The sequence below is a fragment of the Schistocerca piceifrons genome, chromosome 2 (genome assembly GCF_021461385.2).
Source record: "Schistocerca piceifrons isolate TAMUIC-IGC-003096 chromosome 2, iqSchPice1.1, whole genome shotgun sequence".
Taxonomy (NCBI): domain Eukaryota; kingdom Metazoa; phylum Arthropoda; class Insecta; order Orthoptera; family Acrididae; genus Schistocerca; species Schistocerca piceifrons.
Genome location: NC_060139.1, coordinates 182830587 through 182853225, shown reverse-complemented (window position 1 = coordinate 182853225; position 22639 = coordinate 182830587). Strand labels below are relative to the sequence as shown.

General features: G+C 44.1%; 1 protein-coding gene across 1 annotated transcript in view; it reads left to right on the top strand.

Annotated features, from left to right (window-relative positions):
* The window catches only part of LOC124775231 (solute carrier family 46 member 3-like), a 286972-nt gene that overhangs the window by 171400 nt on the left and 92933 nt on the right, over positions 1–22639 (top strand). The window contains exon 5 of the mRNA XM_047250068.1: positions 16774–16928. Within this exon, the coding sequence (XP_047106024.1) occupies positions 16774–16928 (155 nt within the window). The remainder of the gene's footprint in view (positions 1–16773; positions 16929–22639) is intronic.

The window sequence follows — 22639 nt, the reverse complement described above, 5'->3', positions numbered from 1 at the left end:
AACCTGCGACCGTAGCAGTCGCGCGGTTCCGGACTGCGCGCCTAGAACCATTGTGGTCTGAAAATCACATTAAACATAGTATTCCTTCTCTACCAAGTAGACGTTAGGTGGAACCACAATAAAGTAAGGAGTGGCGACATGTAGAAACTCTATCACCAGTAAGCTTTCTTATACTAGTTATTCATTTCTAGTGACGAAACAAACCCTGTGTATGGTCACAGGACACTTATTCCGTCTTTTATTTGAGCTTCTGTATGCCGATAAAATTGGTTCTGAACTGGGAATGCAACTCAGACCGCTCTTAACGCGGAATTAGATGGCTCTGAGCACTATGGGACTTAACATCTTAGGTCATCAGTCCCCTAGAACTTAGAACTACTTAAACCTAACTAACCTAAGGACATCACACAACACCCAGCCATCACGAGGCAGAGAAAATCCCTGACCCCGCCGGGAATCGAACCCGGGAACCCGGGCGTGGGAAGCGAGAACGCTACCGCACGACCACGAGATGCGGGCACGGAATTAGATCCCTTAGGGACAATACAGCTCGACTACAACTTGTTGTTTGTTGAAAAGTACAGATTCCTCAACATCTCCACATATTGCGCATGAATGGGTTGGAATCCTGGCCCAGCACTAAACTTTTCACTATGTATTATCAAGCTCTAGCATGAGAACACCTATCTGCTGGAGGACAATAATTTTTATTTTTAATGCATTTTCATTCTTTGTCAACACTAACAATATCTGACGCTTTTTACTCCCAGTGAGACACAGGACTATTTGTGAGATCACTGTAAGTTCAAGGATGTTATTCTGAGCTGCTGGTGGAGAAAAATTCGGTAGCTGACGTCTCTTTGTGTGTAGTCAACTACGATATGTGTGGGGTTCGATTCCTAGTCAGCACTGAACACTTCGTCATATTATTTCTAGTTCAAACATATTCACATGTCGCTGCTGGTGTAACAAACCCATACTTAACGTTCCTTTTCTTTAGAATATAACAGCGATATGTTCCGGGTTGGAGTCCTGGGATGGAAAAAATTTATATTTCGTCTCGTCATTTCAGTTAATACATCGAGCTTCTGCCGAGAAAATCCGATATTTCAAAGTTGATTGTGCTTCGATAACAATCCGATTAGGTTCTGGGTTCGAATCCCTGTCCAACACAAAGCTTTACCTCACTGCATTTCAAGTAAGTTACTTGTGAAGAAGCAATATTTAACATCTCTCGTAGTCCGTTAACAGGGACAAGAGATGCTGGGTAGGAGTTCGCGTCCGTTAAAAATGTTTGCGTTATGTAATTTAAAGTTGATATTTGCTAACTGATAATGTCTAAAATCGAGGTATATCACTCTCTTTATGCCTAGTCAGGAATGACTGTTAATTTCCGTCAGTCACGAAATCTTTGTTTGCATGACCTGGGTTTGAATCCATATGCAGAACGAGTCGGTTCGTCGTGTCATTTGAAGTTCATACATATTCTCAACTAGCTGCTCGTGAATAACGTAAATTTTTAATGACATTTTGTGTTAAATAATAAGTATGGTATGTTACTTTGAAGAGGGTATCATGAATACGACGAACTTACTACGTGCATTACCTATCTGACGTAATAATGAGAGTGCCAACATTTCAGGTATGTCAGTTGTTGCAATGAATGCGCGCTTACAAGCCTTAAGGACAGTCTTATCTGTGATGAGGTGTTCCCTGATATTTTTAGTATCGTGGTATTACTTTACATCCTGAGTTATTGCGATACAGAGCAGTGTTTTCTAGTGGTGACTTGTTGGAACCATTTTCAATAGTCATACGACTGTATCAAGGAGCGATTAGAGGACCTGCTAGACAGCTGTGTTATGTGGGTTGCATGGTAATCCGGCGAAATGCAATCCAGGTCGTTCGGATACTTTTGAGCAAGACTTTACTTCATTAACAATCCGATTATGTGCTGGGTTCGCATCCCTGTCACAAGCTTTATATGATAGCATTTCAATTTTAAACATGAGCATACCTTGTTCCTTGTGAATGATACCATATTAAACGTCGTTGGGGGTAGTTCCCAGGACGGTAACTGTTATGACAGGATTCCCAGTTCAGTACAAACATTTTCGTCATTTATTTTCAGGATTTGAATTGATAACTGATACTGGTGCAAAGGTCCATATTTCACGTCTTTTTATGCCTAGTGATCCGGTCTCAATAATGCACAAACAAAGCTTAACTTAGTTAGCAATGGCTATAGGTGCTGGGTTTGAATCCAGGTCCAGAACGACGACGTTGGTCATGTCATTTAAAGTTCAAATTTGTGTACACGTAGCTGTTGATGTGTTACGAGAACAATGATATTACTGGTGATTCACTGTTAATGTTGAGATTTCCTTAGAGTGCTTGTTGCTGTTAATCGCGTTTTTTCTACTGGTTCGTCCAATATCCAGTTTCCAGAGCCACTTGCCGTTCAGCGACCTTTAGCACGTGGATGGAAAACCTTTTAGACAGCGAAAAACTTTTTTCTAATTGCCGTACAGTTTTGTAACTCCATATATTGTCTCAAGTATTTAATTTTGACTAAGGATCACTGTACGATATATGCAAAATAATCCGTTTTCTCAGAACTTTTGGAATATCACTTGTTGTAATTAAGGTTAGTTTATGAGTGTTATGTGGTGTCTCATCGCTGAGAACATGTTTTCTAATATGTTTTGTATGACGATATTAGTTGACGCTTAGACTGACACCATAAAGACCTTTGGTCTCTTAGTAGTCTCTTGCGGTACCCATTGTGTGTAGTCAAACGACTGTACCCCACGGGGTTTGGGTGTTTAGAGGACCTGCAACACAGCTACGTTATGTTGGTTGTATTTGGCAGTGACCCACTTTTTTTGCTGTCAAGTGTACATGTTTCTTTTTGAGGTATCATGGTTCCTCTGGCTATTATTAATTTCTACATGAACTGTGAAATGTCTGTCATTATGGTTTCACAAAGTCCACGATCTTTGGCACTCTGGCTTACAAATTTCCTTCATCGACACAGCGATAACACGGAATTCCCATCCATGCGGTCAGCCTGGACCACGCTCTTGCTCTGGCTAACGTACGCCACCACGCGGTCGCTGATGAGCCCCGGCTTGCCGAACGGCCCAGGCGGCCACGCCAACTCCGAACTTGGAATATTTTCAGGGCGCCACAGTTCGCTCGTTACCTCACAAGTAGGTGTACTTTTCATGGTCAGGGTCTGGCGTCCTTATTGCGTTCAATAAAACGCTAAATTCGAAAGGATAGCAACACACTTCACAGTATTGTGTACTGTGTACAGTAGATGAACAGTGCGAGTCGTAGATTGTATCAGTATGACAATGCAGACAGTCATAAAGTAGTAACTGTGGGGCAATGGATTGTGGGAAACAACACTTCTGAAGTGGTCTGGCTTGCCCAGAATCTCGACCTGAACCCAGTGGAACATCTTTGGGATGAGTTACAACATCGACGTCGCTCCAGGTTCCAGCGTTCATCACTACCTCATTTGGGCTCTGTACCTGAGGGAGAATGGGCTGCCATTCCACCACAGACATTCAGACACCTCACTGGATGTGTTGTCATCCGAGTTCAAGCCGTCATAAAGGCGAAAGGTGGACAACACCCGCATTAATGCCCACTAACAGGTGTCCACATACTTTTGATCAGATTTCCCACAAAAAGCTACAGTAGTGATGAATTAAGCAAAGAGTAACTGAACCACTTAAGTCTATTGTTTGAGCTTATGCCAGTCATAGTTCTATATAATCAGGAAGTTAGCTTGCTTGTCTTCATAACACTGGGTCCAGCGACATGATCACAGGCAGTTAACTGCTCTAATATCTTTCCCAGCTAAATTTTCTGGGAGAAAGTTTGCAATGCGGTTAGAATCAGTAATTTGCAATAACGTACGGATATTATAACTCAGAAGCTTAACTCCCTATTATAAACGATTTTTTCTCATCAAACATGGTATCTCATGCAAATGAAATTCTGATCTAAAGCATTAAGATCATGGAATAGAAACGTATTTCCAGCATGCCTATGAACCTACAATGATCATTTTACAAAATGGTGGCTGTCTCTTCCTTGATGGGGCGCAGCCATTTCTACCTCCAAGGCTACAACCCTTCTAATCTTTGCAGCCTAGATGTCACGAGCTGAATTAGCCCATAATTCCGGATGAAGTTGCAGAGGCAACGGAAAAAGCATGCGAAGTTCAGAAGAACGCGAAATCTCGAAGATTGGCTAAAATTTACAGACGCGCGAAATTTGACACGGACTTCAATGCGAGGTGCCTTTAATAGGTTCCACAACGAAACATTGTCTCGAAATTTGGTAGAAAATCCGAAGAAATTCTGGTCGTATGTAAAGTACACAAGCGGCAAGACGCAGTCAATACCTTCGCTGCGCAGTGCCGATGGTACTGTTACCGACGACTGTGTCGCTAAAGCGGAGTTATTGAACGCAGTTTCCGAAATTGCTTCACCAGGAAAGACGAATGGAATATTCCAGAATTTGAAACACGAACAGCTGCTAGCATGAGTTTCTTAGAAGTAGATACCTTACGGGTTGCGAAGCAACTCAAATCGCTTGATACGGGCAAGTCTTCAGGTCCAGATTGTATACCGATTAGGTTCCTTTCAGATTACGCTTATACAATAGCTCCCTACTTAGCAATCATATACAACCGCTCGCTCACCGATAGATCTGTACCTACAGATTGGAAAATTGCGCAGGTCGCACCAGTGTTTAAGAAGGGTAGTAGGCGTAATCCATCGAACTACAGACCTATATCACTGATGTCGGTTTGCAGTAGGGTTTTGGAGCAAACATTGTATTCAAACATTATGAATCACCTCGAAGGGAACGATCTATTGATACGCAATCAGCATGGTTTCAAAAAACATCGTTCTTGTGCAACGCAGCTAGCTCTTTATTCGCACAAAGTAATGGCCACTATCGACACGGGATCTCAAGTTGATTCCGTATTTCTAGATTTCCGGAAAGCTTTTGACACCGTTTCTCACAAGCGACTTCTAATCAAGCTGCGGGCCTATGGGGTATCGTCTCAGTTGTGCGACTGGATTCGTGATTTCCTGTCAGGAAGGTCGCAGTTCGTAGTAATAGACGGCAAATCATCGAGTAAAACTGAAGTGATATCAGGTGTTCCCCAGGGAAGCGTCCTGGGACCTCTGCTGTTCCTGATCTATATAAATGACCTGGGTGACAATCTGATGATTGTTCGCAGATGATGCTGTAATTTACGGTCTAGTAAGGTCATCCGAAGACCAGTATCAGTTGCAAAGCGATTTAGAAAAGATTGCTGTATGGTGTGGCAGGTGGCAGTTGACGCTAAATAACGAAAAGTGTGAGGTGATCCACATGAGTTCCAAAAGAAATCCGTTGGAATTCGATTACTCGATAAATAGTACAATTCTCAAGGCTGTCAATTCATCTAAGTACCTCGGTGTAAAATTACGAACAACTTCAGTTGGAAAGACCACATAGATAATATTGTAGGGAAGGTGAGCCTAAGGTTGCGTTTCATTGGCAGGACACTTAGAAGATGCAACAAGTCCACTAAAGAGACAGCTTACACTACACTCGTTCGTCCTGTGTTAGAATATTGCTGCGCGGTGTGGGATCCTTACCAGGTGGGATTGACGGAGGATTTCGAAAGGGTGAAAAAAAGGGCAGCTCGTTTTGTATTATCACGTAATAGGGGAGAGAGTGTGGCAGATATGATACGCGAGTTGGGATGGAAGTCAATAAAGCAAAGACGTTTACGTCGCGGCGAGTTCTATTTACGAAATTTCAGTCACCAACTTTCTCTTCCGAAAGCGAAAATATTTTGTTGAGCCCAACCTACATAGGTAGGAATTATCATCAAAATAAAATAAGAGAAATCAGAGCTCGAACAGAAAGGTTTAGGTGTTCGTTTTTCCCGCTCGCTGTTCGGGAGTGGAATGGTAGAGAGATAGTATGATTGTGGTTCGATGAACCCTCTGCTAAGCTCATAATTGTGAATTGCTGAGTAATCATGTAGATCTAGATCTAGATGAAGTCTCCCTGACAGCCACTGGCTGCGCCGCCTGAAATCGTAGCATCAGTTGGGACCGGGCGCCACGTACCTCCTTCGCTGGACAGCGGCAATGAATCGCGTTGGCTGCTACCGTCCATCCGCACCTCGCCCAAACATATTGGCGGCTTTGCGTCTTTGGCAGCCTTCTGTCGGCTTCTCTCACGAAGGACTCACTTTTGTGCCTCTTCCATTACTATGTTCCACTATCAAGAAACGTTCCCATTAGTGGTTCTTCTCCGTGCTTTATTACATTAATACGAGGCGTGCTTTTGAAGCAAGTGCCGTATTTAAATAAAAATAAAACAATTAGACTTCCTTTAGCTGGATGGGTGATCGTCCAGGTCTGTGCAGCATGGCAGGTGGGGTCCACTCAGCCCTTGTGAGGCCAACTGCGGAGCTACTGGATTGAAAAGTAGCGGCTTCGGTCACGAAAGCGGACAACGGCTGAGAGAGTGATGTGCTGACCACATGCCCCTCGATATCCGCAACCAGTGGCGCCTATGGGCTGAGGATGGCACGGCGGTCAGTCGGTACCGTTGGACCTTCCGAGGCTTGTTCAGGCGGAGAAGACTTCCCTTAGCAACTTTATTCTGTCATTAAAACCTGTACATTAATCTGCTTCTCTACATAATTACCACCAATATTCGGCGTGTCCGCATTTGTTTGTATTTTAAATGCCTTCGCCGACTGAGAATACCACCGACTGTGAAATACGCGCTGTGATTCGTTATATTAGTGCTAAAGGCGTGAAAGGGACTGAAATTCATCGTCAGATCAGAGAATTGTGTGGAGAAAACATTATGAGCGATGGGATGATACGGAATTGGGGGAGGGAGGGGAGTTAATGATGGCCATACGAATGTTCAAATGGTTCAAATGGCTCTGAGCACTATGGGACTTAACTTCTAAGGTCATCAATCCCATAGAACTTAGAACTACTTAAACCTAACTAACCTAAGGACATCACACACATCCATGCCCGAGGCAGGATTCGAACCTGCGACCGTAGCGGTCGCGCGGTTCCAGACTGAAGCGCCTAGAACCGCCCGGCCACAGCGCCCGGCCATATGAATGTGTATGATGAGGAACGAAGTGGACAGTCAGTCATTACTGACGAACTGGTGCAGAAAGTTGGCGAAAAAGTGAGACAGAACAGACGCTTTACGATTTCGACGTTATGTGATGAGTTTCATCAAGTGTCAAGAAGCGTGTTTTATGCAATTTTTGCCTAATGAGGCGGCAGATTTCCACCACGATGGTATTCAAAATCTCGTTGCACGATACGATAAGTGCCTAAGTATTGGTGGGAGTTATGTACAAAATTAGCTTAAAATACAGGCTTCCACGTAAAAATAAAATTTCTAATAAAAGTCTACTTCTTTTTTTATTTCGAAACGACGCTTGCTTAAAAAAACAAACCTCGTATTTTAAATCATTGCGTGCTTCAGAAGAGTACAAAAATTTATTAGTTATTATTAGTATTTAAAATAAATCGTTACTCTATTATTTGATTGTAAATGTAATGAATTTGCCCCAGGGGCTTTACAACAGTGACAAACTGCTTGTCTGACTTTACGAGGGTCTGTCAGAAAGTAATACCTGCAATTTTTTTTTTTATTTTACAAAAGAAAGCCATACACATGACAGCTACAGCATTCATGATTAATTTGTAACTTTTCAATGTAATCAACATCTTTGTCCACATTTATTTGTAACCCTTGAAGCAAGAAAGTGTGTACCTGTGCGGCAAAAATCATGCTACTACTTCCTCAGCCACTGACGCGCAAAATTTTTCGAAGTCTCTGCATTTCGAAAACGATGCTCCCGATAAGCTTCTTTGAGTGGACTGAACATTTGGCAGTCTGATGGAACAACGCCAGGGCTGTGTGGTGGATGGGGCAAGACGCGCCACCCCAGTATTTGCAAATTCGCCAGTGATGGAGTGACTGGTGTGTAGTTTGGCATTGTCATGTAAACAAAGAACATGCGCCGTAACTTTCGATGGGCGAACCCTTTGAAGACGTGCTGTTAACTTCTTGAGAGTTTTCACGTGTTGGGCAGAGTATACTGCGCACCTTGTCCCCAAAAACTCAACCAGGATAACACCCTCTGCCTTCTAGATCTCTGTCATCATAACCTTCCCTGCAGAATGCACTGTTTTGCATCAATTCCTTGTTGGCTATGCTGAGTAAAGCCACAGCATCGACTACCTTGTAGACTCAGGTTAAAAAAAAAAAAATCCAAATCTCCAGTCACAATTTTCGTCAGAACTCCTCCCCCTCCACAGCGAAGCGCAGGAACAGATTGGATGCAATTATTTTCTTTGCCTCTTTATTCTGGTCGGCCAAGAATTTTGATACCCAGAGTGGTGTATGTAACACTGTGGCACTGCGTATTCGACCACCACACACTTAATGGAGATGTTTCGTGGGCCAGGTACGGCCGCTGCTTCGCCTTGGAGGTTGCTTGTCAATATAAGAGCCACTGAGTTGCTCACGGGCAAGCCTCCTGCAGGTGCCAAAGCTTCCGGGGACGTTAGCCCCACCGCTACGTGGAGCGCAGGTCGCGATACAACCTGAATGTAGAAGCCTGGTCTCTGAGTATAGAACTACAGCGTGTCTGCAGATTCATGCGCTTGCATCGTCCGCCAGGTTGTGGTTTGTCAAAGAAATTTCCATCGACCTGTACGAGACAAAGTATTGCAGACTGATTTCTTGTTTTGACCTTTATGTCAAATTGTTCTGTACAAGGCTGATGTGGAAGCGGAATCGAAGAGTATTTTCTTTCCGTGTTCTAGTGACATTTCCTAGCAGCCATGTTGTAGCTTGGCAAGAAACGAAATATGAGCATCCATGTCTGGCACGATCAGGCAGCTGAACATGCAGGTTATATAGAGATCACTGCGTGGTACGCAACACCGTAATGGTAGGCACCTGTTTTCGTTTGGCCGCGCGGGATTAGCGAGCGGTCTGGGGCGCTGCAGTCATGGACTGTGCGGCTGGCCCCGGCGGAGGTTCGAGTCCTCCCTCGGGCATGGGTGTGTGTGTTTGTTCTTAGGATAATTTAGGTTAAGTAGTGTGTAAGCTTAGGGACTGATGACCTTAGCAGTTAAGTCCCATAAGATTCCACACACATCTGAACATTTTTGTACATTTGTTTGCGTTTGTAGTCTTCCCCGGATGCGAATTTAAAGCCATTGTCACACGGACCGTACTTTCGAAAGTCAGAGTTGAGCGTGCCAAGTTGAACGTGTTGCTGAACGCTGAGATACGATTAGACTTGTGCATATGGTACGTGTGCCTCAACGTTCTTTACGCGATCGCAGCGCGCTCCAGCGGCAGATATTGGCTGTATCTGGCTCGCAAGTCATACTGTTTACGAGATGGATGGACGCAAAATTCCGACGATAGCTCTATTAAAAAGCACATTTACTATTCATCGCCTACACAAACCGAAATATACTTCGTCGGCTCTTCATTCAAACCATCTCAACAGCATTACCAGCTATTACTCTAATTTTTATTGCATTATCCGATTTCTTCCTCCTCCATTTGCTAGTTATGTCATTCTGCCTGTAGTATACATCAATAAAAAGGTCAATATTCATGAGCATAGTATAAGTATGTACCATGTCCAGTCAGTAAGGACATCGGCTTGTATAAGTAACATCAGCTTAAATAATTTCCATTATAAATAGTGCTATACAGATTTACAATAGTTCTCCAGGGAAGATAAAAAATATTTCATCATTCTCACTTTTTAGTAAAACCCTAAGGTCGTTCTTACTTCTTAAAAATGTTCTTTAAAAATTTTTGTCAAAATATTTAAAAAAACGTATGGAAACCGCATTAGTTGTTGATAATTCTTGGCCAGTTTCGCGACTGGAATACCAGCATGTGAAGACAGAACGATAATTTCTCTGACAGCGCATACGCAGACACGATTTCTATGATTTCTGAGATGGCTGTATGATTTTCAGATCAATGACAAAGAAAGTAAACGTAAAAAATATAGCTAATTTAACAGTAGGCCCTTGAAACAGTACAGTCTCCCAGCGTTCGGGTGGCACGTGACGTCAGCATTGTCAGTTCAAATAGATGGTAAGTAACCCAGAAAATTTAAACCATCTTAACGTTGGCAGACCGTATTGTTCCAATGACCTATTGTTAAATTAGCTATATTTTTCATATGAAGATGAGACCACAATATCGCAGAACTGGTCAAGGATTATCCACAACTAATGCGGTTTCCAAAAGTTTTTTTTAAAAATCTTAACAAAATGTGTAAAGAACATTCTTAATATATATCAACTAAGCTGTTGATTCTTACACTACTAAACTATACATTTTTACATGATTACTGTTCCTACTCAGTAGCAGACACATCACAACATGTGAAATACAAAACTTGAAAGAAGAAAATGCAATATACACTCCTGGAAATTGAAATAAGAACACCGTGAATTCATTGTCCCAGGAAGGGTAAACTTTATTGACACATTCCTGGGGTCAGATACATCACATGATCACACTGACAGAACCACAGGCACACAGACACAGGCAACAGAGCATGCACAATGTCGGCACTAGTACAGTGTATATCCACCTTTCGCAGCAATGCAGGCTGCTATTCTCCCATGGAGACGATCGTAGAGATGCTGAATGTAGTCCTGTGGAACGGCTTGCCATGCCACTTCCACCTGGCGCCTCAGTTGGACCAGCGTTCGTGCTGGACGTGCAGACCGCGTCAGACGACGCTTCATCCAGTCCCAAACATGCTCAATGGGGGACAGATCCGGAGATCTTGCTGGCCAGGGTAGTTGACTTACACCTTCTAGAGCACGTTGGGTGGCACGGGATACATGCGGACGTGCATTGTCCTGTTGGAACAGCAAGTTCCCTTGTCGGTCTAGGAATGGTAGAACGATGGGTTCGATGACGGTTTGGATGTACCGTGCACTATTCAGTGTCCCCTCGACGATCACCAGTGGTGTACGGCCAGTGTAGGAGATCGCTCCCCACACCATGATGCCGGGTGTTGGCCCTGTGTGCCTCGGTCGTATGCAGTCCTGATTGTGGCGCTCACCTGCACGGCGCCAAACACGTATACGACCATCATTGGCACCAAGGCAGAAGCGACTCTCATCGCTGAAGACGACACGTCTCCATTCGTCCCTCCATTCACGCCTGTCGCGACACCACTGGAGGCGGGCTGCACGATGTTGGGGCGTGAGCGGAAGACGGCCTAACGGTGTGCGGGACCGTAGCCCAGCTTCATGGAGACGGTTGCGAATGGTCCTCGCCGATAACCCAGGAGCAACAGCGTCCCTAATTTGCTGGGAAGTGGCGGTGCGGTCCCCTACGGCACTGCGTAGGATCCTACGGTCTTGGCGTGCATCCGTGCGTCGCTGCGGTCCGGTCCCAGGTCGACGGGCACGTGCACCTTCCGCCGACCACTGGCGACAACATCGATGTACTGTGGAGACCTCACGCCCCACGTGTTGAGCAATTCGGCGGTACGTCCACCCGGCCTCCCGCATGCCCACTATACGCCCTCGCTCAAAGTCCGTCAACTGCACATACGGTTCACGTCCACGCTGTCGCGGCATGCTACCAGTGTTAAAGACTGCGATGGAGCTCCGTATGCCACGGCAAACTGGCTGACACTGACGGCGGCGGTGCACAAATGCTGCGCAGCTAGCGCCATTCGACGGCCAACACCGCGGTTCCTGGTGTGTCCGCTGTGCCGTGCGTGTGATCATTGCTTGTACAGCCCTCTCGCAGTGTCCGGAGCAAGTATGGTGGGTCTGACACACCGGTGTCAATGTGTTCTTTTTTCCATTTCCAGGAGTGTATGTTACTGCAAGTAGTGCAAGCTGTGTTATAGACATAGCCAATCTAGCAAACTGACTCGTCAGAAAGAATGCACTTTTATTTAAATAGCATCGAATATTATACAATGTACTTCTATTTCACTAATGAGAAACTATCAGAACCTATTAGAAACTTCGCAGGTTAGTAAAAATGTTTTGATTCAGTCAGATGCATACCAGAATACCTCACCTATTAGCATACAATTCTGCATCTCATTGCGCTACGCCGATCATCGACGATTTATGACCATACTTTTCTTCTTACCATCTCCACATATGGTATTAACTGACATTTAACTAAAAAAATTGTACCAAGAACAATAGGTTTTTGAAGTATCTTCAATGTGACGTTGCCTTCAGACAGCATACTTTCATAATATGCAAGCTACAATAATTCTTTAACCCGTCACTCTAATACAATTAACTACGGGTTTTCGAGACATCATCAATTTGCCGGTTCTTAGAAACAGCATATACGTATGGGCTTCAACTGAAAGACAATACAGCGTCTCGCGACTCTGTACTGAAAAGAGATGACGACACGTAGGGTAGGTGTCGTTCTTCTGTCCCATTGGTCTACGTTCAAACGCACATTCAGGATACCTGAGGGGCTAGATGTTGCTCTGCACGTTCGGAAATACTCCCCAGCGTGCTTTTACACTCTATGAAGTCAGAAACTCGGCACCCGTCTGTCGCTTCAGAGGGCACAGCTTCGGGGGACCTGCATGTATACAGCCCACCAGCTCACTGCCTCGTGGGACCGTGTTGTTGCTTATTCTCCCTGCTCCTCGCCACTTCCACGTTCATGGACTTCGTCCTACTGAACAACTGCGAAGGACCGTCAAGGATCGGCATTTCGGTTGTTACCATGTCGTGCGGAATTCGTCCTCAGAAGCTGTACTTAGTTTCGTTCAAGTTAATAAACAAACAGTCGTGAATTTTCAACTTCTCGCGGCGTAATGAATAGTCCATTAAATTTCGGGCATGCAGCCACGCAAATAAAATTTCCTCCAGTGATATTTCGGCCGCACATCGTCCGACCATCCTGAGAGTGAGTCACAAGACTGACGACTATAGTTCAATTCTTTTATCTTGGCGGTCCGCGCATGCCCGCCCAAACGTGGGAGATTGCTGCGTTGCCAGTTGTACGCGCCAAGAGAAGCACCGCCATAGTATAGTTAGCAAACTTACGTTTAGGGGGGAGCAAGCAGTTTGTGAAGTAAAGCCACTACGGCCGCATTAACCCTTTCGCTGCTACAGAGGCGTGCTCCCCGCATTTCGCGATGTGCGCGATTTCGTCATCATTGCACTGCTCGCCTGTGCAGACACATGGTGTTTCGACTGCTGTGACACACTTTATCATTCGATTTCACACAAATTATTTGCCCCAAAAATTTGATTTTTACACATATTCTTGACTGATACCTTCCCCCCCCCCCCCCCCCCCCATAAATGACTTAATTTTGTTTCGATGTTGAACGCAGTTATTGTGCAGCATTAGATGTAGTAAACGATTGCACGAAATTTTGCAGAGGTAAAAGTCCATAGCGTAAACTTTCCGTATGGTCGATTTTAGTTGCCACTAGAAATTTCAAAAAATTACATTCAAACGCATAAAATTCATAAAGAAAGACACTTCGATATTGTTTTTAAATAAAGAAAATATTAAGCGCCGATCAAGGTTTGAAATCAGAACCTTTTGCTTGTCAGCCAAATATCTTAACCGTTACACTAACACAGCTCATCAAACAACATAACCCCAGGAGGACTTTAAAATATCACGCAAAATACCGGCAAACACTGTTCGTATGATTATGAATTACTCACGTTTTGTCGAAGTACAATAGGAAAGAAACAATTACCGCTGTTCTTGATTGTAAAAAAACGGTTAGTGAGAATGATACAAACACCTTTCCTTGTTATCGCCTGAATTAGGAGGCTTATTGCTTGTTTGGTTTAATTAATTAATAGAATATGAAGCAATTGGTATAAAGAATGCTTTTTCCAAACTTTCTATAAAAGAAAGTCTGCTATCAAGACCTCGCTTTTGTTCAATTATTTTATTTATGACTGAACGTTTGTAAAACTGAAGACTCTCGTCCGTGCTCTGCACTGCAGTCAAGCTCTGGCAACGTCGTTCTCTGTTCATTGGCTGACTGTGTTTTGTGACGTCAGATGCGCAGAACGAACCTAAACTCGGCCGCCGTCATAAATGACGTGCACTTTAGGTGGCAGGAGCGGCCTTATATGCACCACCGCGGTGGTACTGCGCAAGCGGGTCACAGATGCTGGTGGGCGACAAAGAAATGCGCTTACACATGCGTCGCCTGTGGCGAAGGCGTACAGACAGCCGATTCGCATATCGGTGTATGATCGGCCTGCAGTGGCACCATGACGACTTCTCTACAGTTTAATTACTCCAAGAGCTGGATTCCATGCTTTGTCCAAATTAAAACCATTATCTCTATTTATTAAATTATTAGCTAATCTAATCTCTATAGCTTCCTTGAAGACAGATTCCCAAAAGGAAGAGGTGGATGTTAAAATATTCACATCACTGTAATTCAGGGAATGACCTGTATCAGTACAATGTTCGGACACAGATTACTTGTCTGGCTGTAATAAGCGTGTGTATCTTCGATGCTGCACACATCTCTCATGAACGGTGCGTGTTGTTTGACCTGTGTACGACTTCTCACAATTTCCGCAAGGAATCTGATACGCACCCGCTTTACGAAACCGTAAATCGTCCTTCACAGAGCCGAGTAAAGCTGCAATCTTCGTGGGGGGCCGGAAGATCACCTTAACACCGTGTTTCTCAAGAATACGGCCTATCTTCGAGGAAAGGGCACCCACATAGGGCAAAAACGCACTAGATCTGAAGGAACTACTATCTTCTTCCCCATCACATACCTGCATTCTAGGTTTTGCCTTGAATGCTCTACGAATTTGTTGCGGAAAAAATCCGTTCGATTTAAAAATGCTCTTGAGGTATGTGAGCTCTTCTTGCAAATTGTCTTTATCGGATATACAGTGCGCCCTATGCACTAAGGTCTTAAGGACACCTATGGTCTGTGAAGGGTGATGGCAGCTACTGACATGTAGGTACAGATTTGTGTGTGTTGGTTTCCGATATACGGCATGTCCTAATGTGCCATCAACTTTAGGGCGAACGACAACATCCAAAAAGGGGAGACAGCCGTCTTTTTCTATTTCCGTAGTATATTTGATGCTAGCATGGATGGAATTCAAATGCTCAAGAATTCCACAAAAATCACAATTTCGTTCTCATATCAACTCTTACATTAATTCTTATATTTCATTCATATATTTATTCCTCAGGAAGATTTGGTGCAGTCCTTCGGATGATAGCGATCGCAGGAAAAAATGGTTCAAATGGCTCTGAGCACTATGGGACTTAACTTCTGATGTCATCAGTCCCCTAGAACATAGAACTACTTAAACCTAACTAACCTAAGGACATCACACACATTCATGCCCGAGGCAGGATTCGAACCTGCGACCGTAGTGGTCGCGCGGTTCCAGACTGTAGCGCCTAGAACCGCTCGGCCACTCGTATCGGATTCAAACAAAGATATTCCGAACACCACGAGCATGGTGCGAAGGCGGGTTTGCCACTGTGAATTTCTTCGTGTGAATCTCATTCGGGAAGGAAACGTCGTTAACACTGACGAAGACTTCACGCATTGGCAATAATTTCAAGGCAAACGACGCATAACGCACCACTTTTCCGAAAATCGGTGCTTGCAGTTGATTAGGTATTAAGATACACTACAGGAATTTCACCGAAAACAATTTCAAATAATTTTTTCATTCCTTTTTTTAAACTCATTCATCTGACGTACAGTTAGTAGATGAATACGAATAGCATTGTATAAATACACACTGGAAAACATTCGTGTGGTTACCTTCTACAGAGATGGATATATAAATGAAAAACAAAAATAAACGTAAAAATCGGGTTTCGAACACGGGGTGCAAAATTAGGGAGGCGCGACGTTAACCACTGTGCAACCATTCTGTCTGAGTATATCGAGCGATAAAAGCCTCATAAAGTGCGTGGAAAATACCTAGGAAACTTTGTCCCTCGTTTTTTTCAGAAATGGACGAGTATCTACAGATAAGCTGAGACACGTGTTCACTTATTTTGACCCCTCTTCCACTGGCTGAACCTTGTAGGAAGTTAGGTTAGGCACTTGTAATGTCCTCTTCAGCACAGACTGACGTCTCGAACACGGCAGTGTGTTGTGCGGGGGATGCGCAGTCGCCTAAAGCGCATTTCACACACCTGCCACTTGGCTGGCATTTATGCTGTGCGATCGGAGGTAAAAAGAAAAACGACGCTCATACGCGTCAGCACAGACTGACGTCTCGAAATCGGCAGTGTATTGTGTGGCGGATGCGCAGTCGCCTACTGCGCATTTCACACACCTGCCACTTGTCTGGCATTTATACTGTGCGATCGGAGGTAGAAAGAAAAACGACCCTCATACGACTCCTTTGGCGTGATTTCAGTACTACCAAGCGCGACCACTGTTATGATCTAAAAGAGTAAGCTGAGAGAGGTGTCGATACGCGTAAGAGAGAACCATCCATCACTTCTGCTTTTTAATGATACAGCATCAGGCTTACATGTACCAGAGGTTTGTCATAAAATACGTAGCAAGCATTTACGAACAGCGATCACAGAGGAACTGAGGCTCTTTTGGCTACATTCCTCGCTGTGAGCAGTGGCCTTCCGCGACGTGACGCAATGCGCATGTTGTGCTGTCGCCAGACGCGGCCGACGGCGGCCGCTGCTGCTCATCCCGATGGTGGGGCAGGTGCTGGCGGACGTGACGCTTGGCGCCAGCGTGCTGCTCTGGCGCCAGTGGACGCCCACGCTCGTCGCCATCGCCGAGACGCTGCCCACAGCGGTCGCCGGCGGCAGGGGTGAGTTCCAGAGATTTTTTTTCTTTATTGAATTCAGATTCCCCCGAAGGGGGCGGGCTGGCAACAACTTAGTATGCCGCTCTTCAGCCTATAGACTTTGTGTTAAAAAAGGAGAAGATAATATATAATTAAAAAAACAGGCGACAAAATCGGAGACAAAGGGTAACGTGGCGAAAAAATCGTGGAACTGAAAACAGAGAGCAAAGGGATGATGATAATAATAAAATACACATGAAGCAGACAGGTTAAAATAATAGACAGACAATTAAAAAAACACGGCGACAGTCTGGTTTCAGTTCGCAAAAGACATAAAATTCACACCCAGTGACATCATGGTTTCTGTTCGCAACACGGTGAAAAGACGAAACAACACTGAACAGTCACTGGACCACTGCACTAAAGTATGACATACCACAGCCAAGAGCAGGTGGGGGGGGGAAACTGGTCAGATGATGGGAAAATAAAAAAGGGGGGAAGGTGAGGAAAAGCGAAGGGGGGGAGGGGGAAAGAAGCCAATGGAGGATGAGGACCCATAAGAGGGATGGTGGGTGCTGGGCAGACGCGACAGGGAGTGGGGAAGGCAGAGGACGGGAAGACAAAAGGACTCGGGGGGGGGGGGGGGAAGAAGAGAGGTAGGGAGAGGTTAGGCAGAGAGAAACACAGGATAGAAGGGGGGGAAGAGGGAGCCCAGAGAAAGGATGGAGGAAAGGAAGGGGGCGAGAGGATTCCAGAGATGGACTTCATTTACCAATAATTCATCATTCGGCTATTTGTGCTCCAAGAGCAGACCTGGTTACAGATCAAATTATAATGAAAATCGCGGTGACTTCCTTGTAACCATTGTCTTTGAATAAAATACGAGGGTGAGTCAAATGAAAACCTTGAATTTGTAATAACAAATCGAAATTTCGCGCAATTATCCTGTAAGTTGGTAAGTGTGCTACAAACAGCGTGCAGAATGGCCTGTAGGTGGCAGCATAGTGCAGATGCACACATACCGTTGCAGTATGCTGACCGCCCCACTTGCGACTTGCACCAGGGAAGAACAGCGTCCTGTTACTCCGTTTTTGCATAGTGAAGGTGTGAAACCTATTGAAATTCATCGACGATTGAAGGTTCGGTACGGTGATGCATATTTGTCACAGCAGCAAGTCTACGAATGGAGTAGGAAGTTAGCAAATGGTGTGACTTCAGTGGAAGATGCTCCTCGTCCAGGTCAGGCACAACGAGTTGTGACTCCACTGAACACTGCAGCAGTCGAAGTCATAGTGAAGGAAAACCGCCGAGTGACACTGAATGACATTGCAGCATGTTTACAGATTCGTCATGGGTCAGCACACCACATTGTGCATGATGTGCTCCAGTTTCACTAAGTGTCTGTAAGATGGGTGCCACGGCAGCTGACTCCTGAAATGAGAGAACATGTTGATGCTTGTGAAGAACTTCTTCGGCGCTTTGAACGAGGAGGTGATGGCTTCCTTGCAAGAATCGTTACTGAGGACGAAACCTGGGTTCACTTCCACCAACCGGAAACGAAGAGAGAGAGTAAGGAATGGCGCCATTCCTCATCACTAAAACCAAAGAAGTATCGAACAGAGCCATCAGCAGGGAAGGTTATGCTGAATCTCTTTTGGGACGAAAAAGGAGTAATTTTGGAGCATTACATGCCTAGAGGGACCACTGTCACCAGTGTATCATACACAGATCTCCTAAAAAATCATCTGCTGCCTCCAACCAAACCGAAGCGACGTGGATTGCTGTCAGCAGGTGTCCTTTTGCAACATGACAATGCAAGGCCCCACACTACCCGTACAACAGTTGCAACAATCACAGACCTGCATTTTGAGTGTCTTCCTCATCCACCATACTCACCAGACCTTGACCCAAGTGATTTCCATATATTTGGACCACTCAAAGACGCAATGCGATGAAGGAAGTTCCATTCTGATGAAGAGGTACACCACACAGTGCATGAGTGGTTGCGGGGATTACCAAAAGAATTTTTTCCTAAAGTAATTTATGCGCCTTGTAAGCGCTGGAGAACTTGCATTGAGCGTGGGGGAGATTATGTCGAAAAGTGACACAGCTTTGTACCACTTCTGCACAATAAATAATATTTAAAAAGATATTTAAGGTTTTCATTTGACTCACCCTCGTACTTTTTAAGTATGTGTTGGAAGAACTGTTCTTTACCTGAATGGTGGAACACAGCTAACGTTACACTGATGAGCCAAAACATTGTGACCACCTACTTAATAGCTTGTTTGTCCGTCTTTGGTACGAAATACATCACTGATTGTGCGTAGCACGGATCCGACATCTTGTTGGTAGGTTTGTAGAGGTATGTGGCATTAAATGTCTACCCACAGGTAATGTAACTCTGTAAATAATGGGCCGCTGATCTGCGTGCGCGGTGATTGCGCCCGATAGCGACCCAGATGGTTCCATAGAATTTACAACAGGTGAATCTGGTCGTCGAGACATCAACTTGAGTTCACTATAATGCTCCTCAAACCACTGTAGCATGGTTCTGGCTCCGAGACACGGACATTTATTCTGCCGAAAGATGACCTTACCGTCGGGGAAGACGTGAAGCATGAAGGGATGCATTGGTCAGCGTGTTTTCGGTTACTACCACAGGTCCCACGCTAGCGCAGGAGAATGTCTCCTACGGCATAATACAGGGTGATTCAAAAAGAATACCACAACTTTAGGAATTTAAAACTCTGCAACGACAAAAGGCAGAGCTAAGCACTATCTGTCGGCGAATTAAGGGAGCTATAAAGTTTCATTTAGTTGTACATTTGTTCGCTTGAGGCGCTGTTGACTAGGCGTCAGCGTCAGTTGATGCTAAGATGGCGACCGCTCAACAGAAGGCTTTTTGTGTTATTGAGTACAGCAGAAGTGAATCGACGACAGTTGTTCAGCGTGCATTTCGAACGAAGTATGGTGTTAAACCTCCTGATAGGTGGTGTATTAAACGTTGGTATAAACAGTTTACAGAGAATGGGTGTTTGTGCAAAGGGAAAAGTTCTGGACGACCGAGAACGATTGGTGAAAATGTAGCACGCATCCAGCAAGCATTTGTTCGCAGCCCAGGAAAATCGACTCGCAGAGCTAGCAGAGAGCTGCAAATTCCACAATCAACTGTATGGAGAGTCCACATTGGCACTTATCTGTCCGTAACTACCTGAACGTCAACTACCCGAGGCGATGGATCGGCCGCCAGGCAGCCCGTGACAGAGCACTTCATCACTGGCCTCCAAGAAGCCCTGATCTTACCCCCTGCGATTTTTTCTTATGGGCGTATGTTAAGGATATGGTGTTTCGGCCACCTCTCCCAGCCACCATTGATGATTTGAAACGAGAAATAACAGCAGCTATCCAAACTGTTACGCCTGATATGCTACAGAGAGTGTGGAACGAGTTGGAGTATCGGGTTGATATTGCTCGTGTGTCTGGAGGGGGCCATATTGAACATCTCTGAACTTGTTTTTGAGTGAAAAAAAACCTTTTTAAATACTCTTTGTAATGATGTATAACAGAAGGTTATATTATGTTTCTTTCATTAAATACACATTTTTAAAGTTGTGGTATTCTTTTTGAATCACCCTGTACAGTGAACGGTGTGCTTCGAAACACTTGTGTGTGCACCAGCATTGTGCTCTTTCGGCAAAGATGCCACGGATCAACACTTATACTACTTTACAGAACAGAAAAGTCTCCGGACCCGACGTTCTGTGAAGAGTCGTGGATGTCCAACCGTTTAGCCCCTAGTGGTAGTTCCGCTGTCCTTCTACTTGTTTCCCTAGATGATCACGATAGTAGCACGTGCACATTCGCCCAGCTTCGTCGTTTTCGATATACTCGTTCACAGCTTCTGCGTAATAATGATCTGCCCTTTGTCAAAGTTGTTTATCCCGATGAATTTACCCATTTGCAGTCCATATCTTCGCTATGGTAATCCCCCATCCGTGTTTGCTTCGCTTACATACTTTTGTTACCGCATCGCATGCCCACAACGCCACCAGGCGGTATCCAGCGTCGCGATGGGCAGTGGTCATAATGTTTTGGCTTATCAGTGTATTTCTATATTTTAAAAAGATAATAGGAAAGACACACGAAATTATAGAGGAATAAGTTTGCTAAATGTAGTACATAAAATTTAGGGAAAAATTCTTAATCAAAGGCTACAATCTATTGCTGATCCAATAATCTCAGAAGAACTATCAGGGTTCACAAAGGGACGTTCGCGTAATGGTAATATATTTATAATAACACAAATTATTGAAAAACTTCAGGAATTTGGCTTAGAAACGCATTTAACATTTAAGAATTTGAGAAAGCCTTCGATAAGATAAAAAGACTCCTTTTGTGGAAAATTTTGGAAATAAAAGGTTTTCCAAAACATCTTATTAATAGCGTAAAGAGTTTATATGTTTATACAAAAATTGTAATTAAGTTCAGGTTCGAAAATGTCAGATGAAATTTTAATAAATCAAGGTGCTCGACAAGGGTGCAGTCTGAGACCTACCTCATTTAAATTATGTATTGACGTCATAGTTACGAAATGGAAAGACGAAATACACTTAGGAATGAAAATAGTGTATAGCGTACCATTAAATACTCTGTTACATGCTGATAACCAGATAATTACACAGTAAGCGGAAGACAATTTACAAATGGCTCTGAGCACTATGGATCTGAGGTCATCAGTCCCCTAGAACTGAGAACTACCTGTACCTAACTAACCTAAGGACATCACACACATCCATACCCGAGGCATGATTCGAACCTGCGACCGTAGCGGTCGCGCGGTTCCAGACTGAAGCGCCTACAACCGCTCGGCCACACCGGCCGCCGAAGACAGTTTATAAAGAGCAGTATATAGATTTAGCCAAAACGTAAAATAATTCAACTTAACTATATCTGCAAATAAGACAAAGGTAATGGCTTTCAAAGGAATGAATCCAGTCAGATCGAAAATAATAATACATGAGAACATCTTAGAACAAATATCCCACTTCAGTTATGTAGGATGTGATATTAGTTTTAACTGTGACAAAGACATTGAGAAGAAGTTTAATAAATGTCAAGCTATCTGCAAACAATTGGAAGAACTTTGGGAAGAAAAACAAGAAAAGAAACACAAATAAAGTTCTGTAAAGCTGCTCTCGTATATGGTTCCTAACCATTGACAGTAAAAGAAAAAATATACGTATAGAAGCAGCAGAGATTAAGATCAAGAGATATGTAGGAGGCTGTAATAAAATGGATGAAATAAGGAATGAAACAATAATATATTTAAAGGTCTTTCCAGTTAATAAAAATATAGAATAGTATAGAACGAAATGGAAGGATCTTTTTGCTAGAATGACATAAAACAGCTTGCCAAGAGAAGAAAATGAATTATCGGCTGACTGGAAACAGAACTAAGTAGACCTCATAAGAGATGGATGGATGGCTGGATAATAGAGACCAGAACAGTTGATTACAAACCTTGGAAGGAGACGAAGTTTCATTTCTGTTCGTGTCATTGCGAATTTCGTTCATTTACCTTCTGCTCTGTACTGTAGCAGTTCCTTTTATGCATGGTCCAGTTGCATTGAGCTATATTGCTTTGCAGTGACACACCATGCGAAAGTTACTTTCGTCTCTAATTTTTGCACGCCGTTGCATAATCTCTTTCCAACACGCTGTTCAATCCGTTC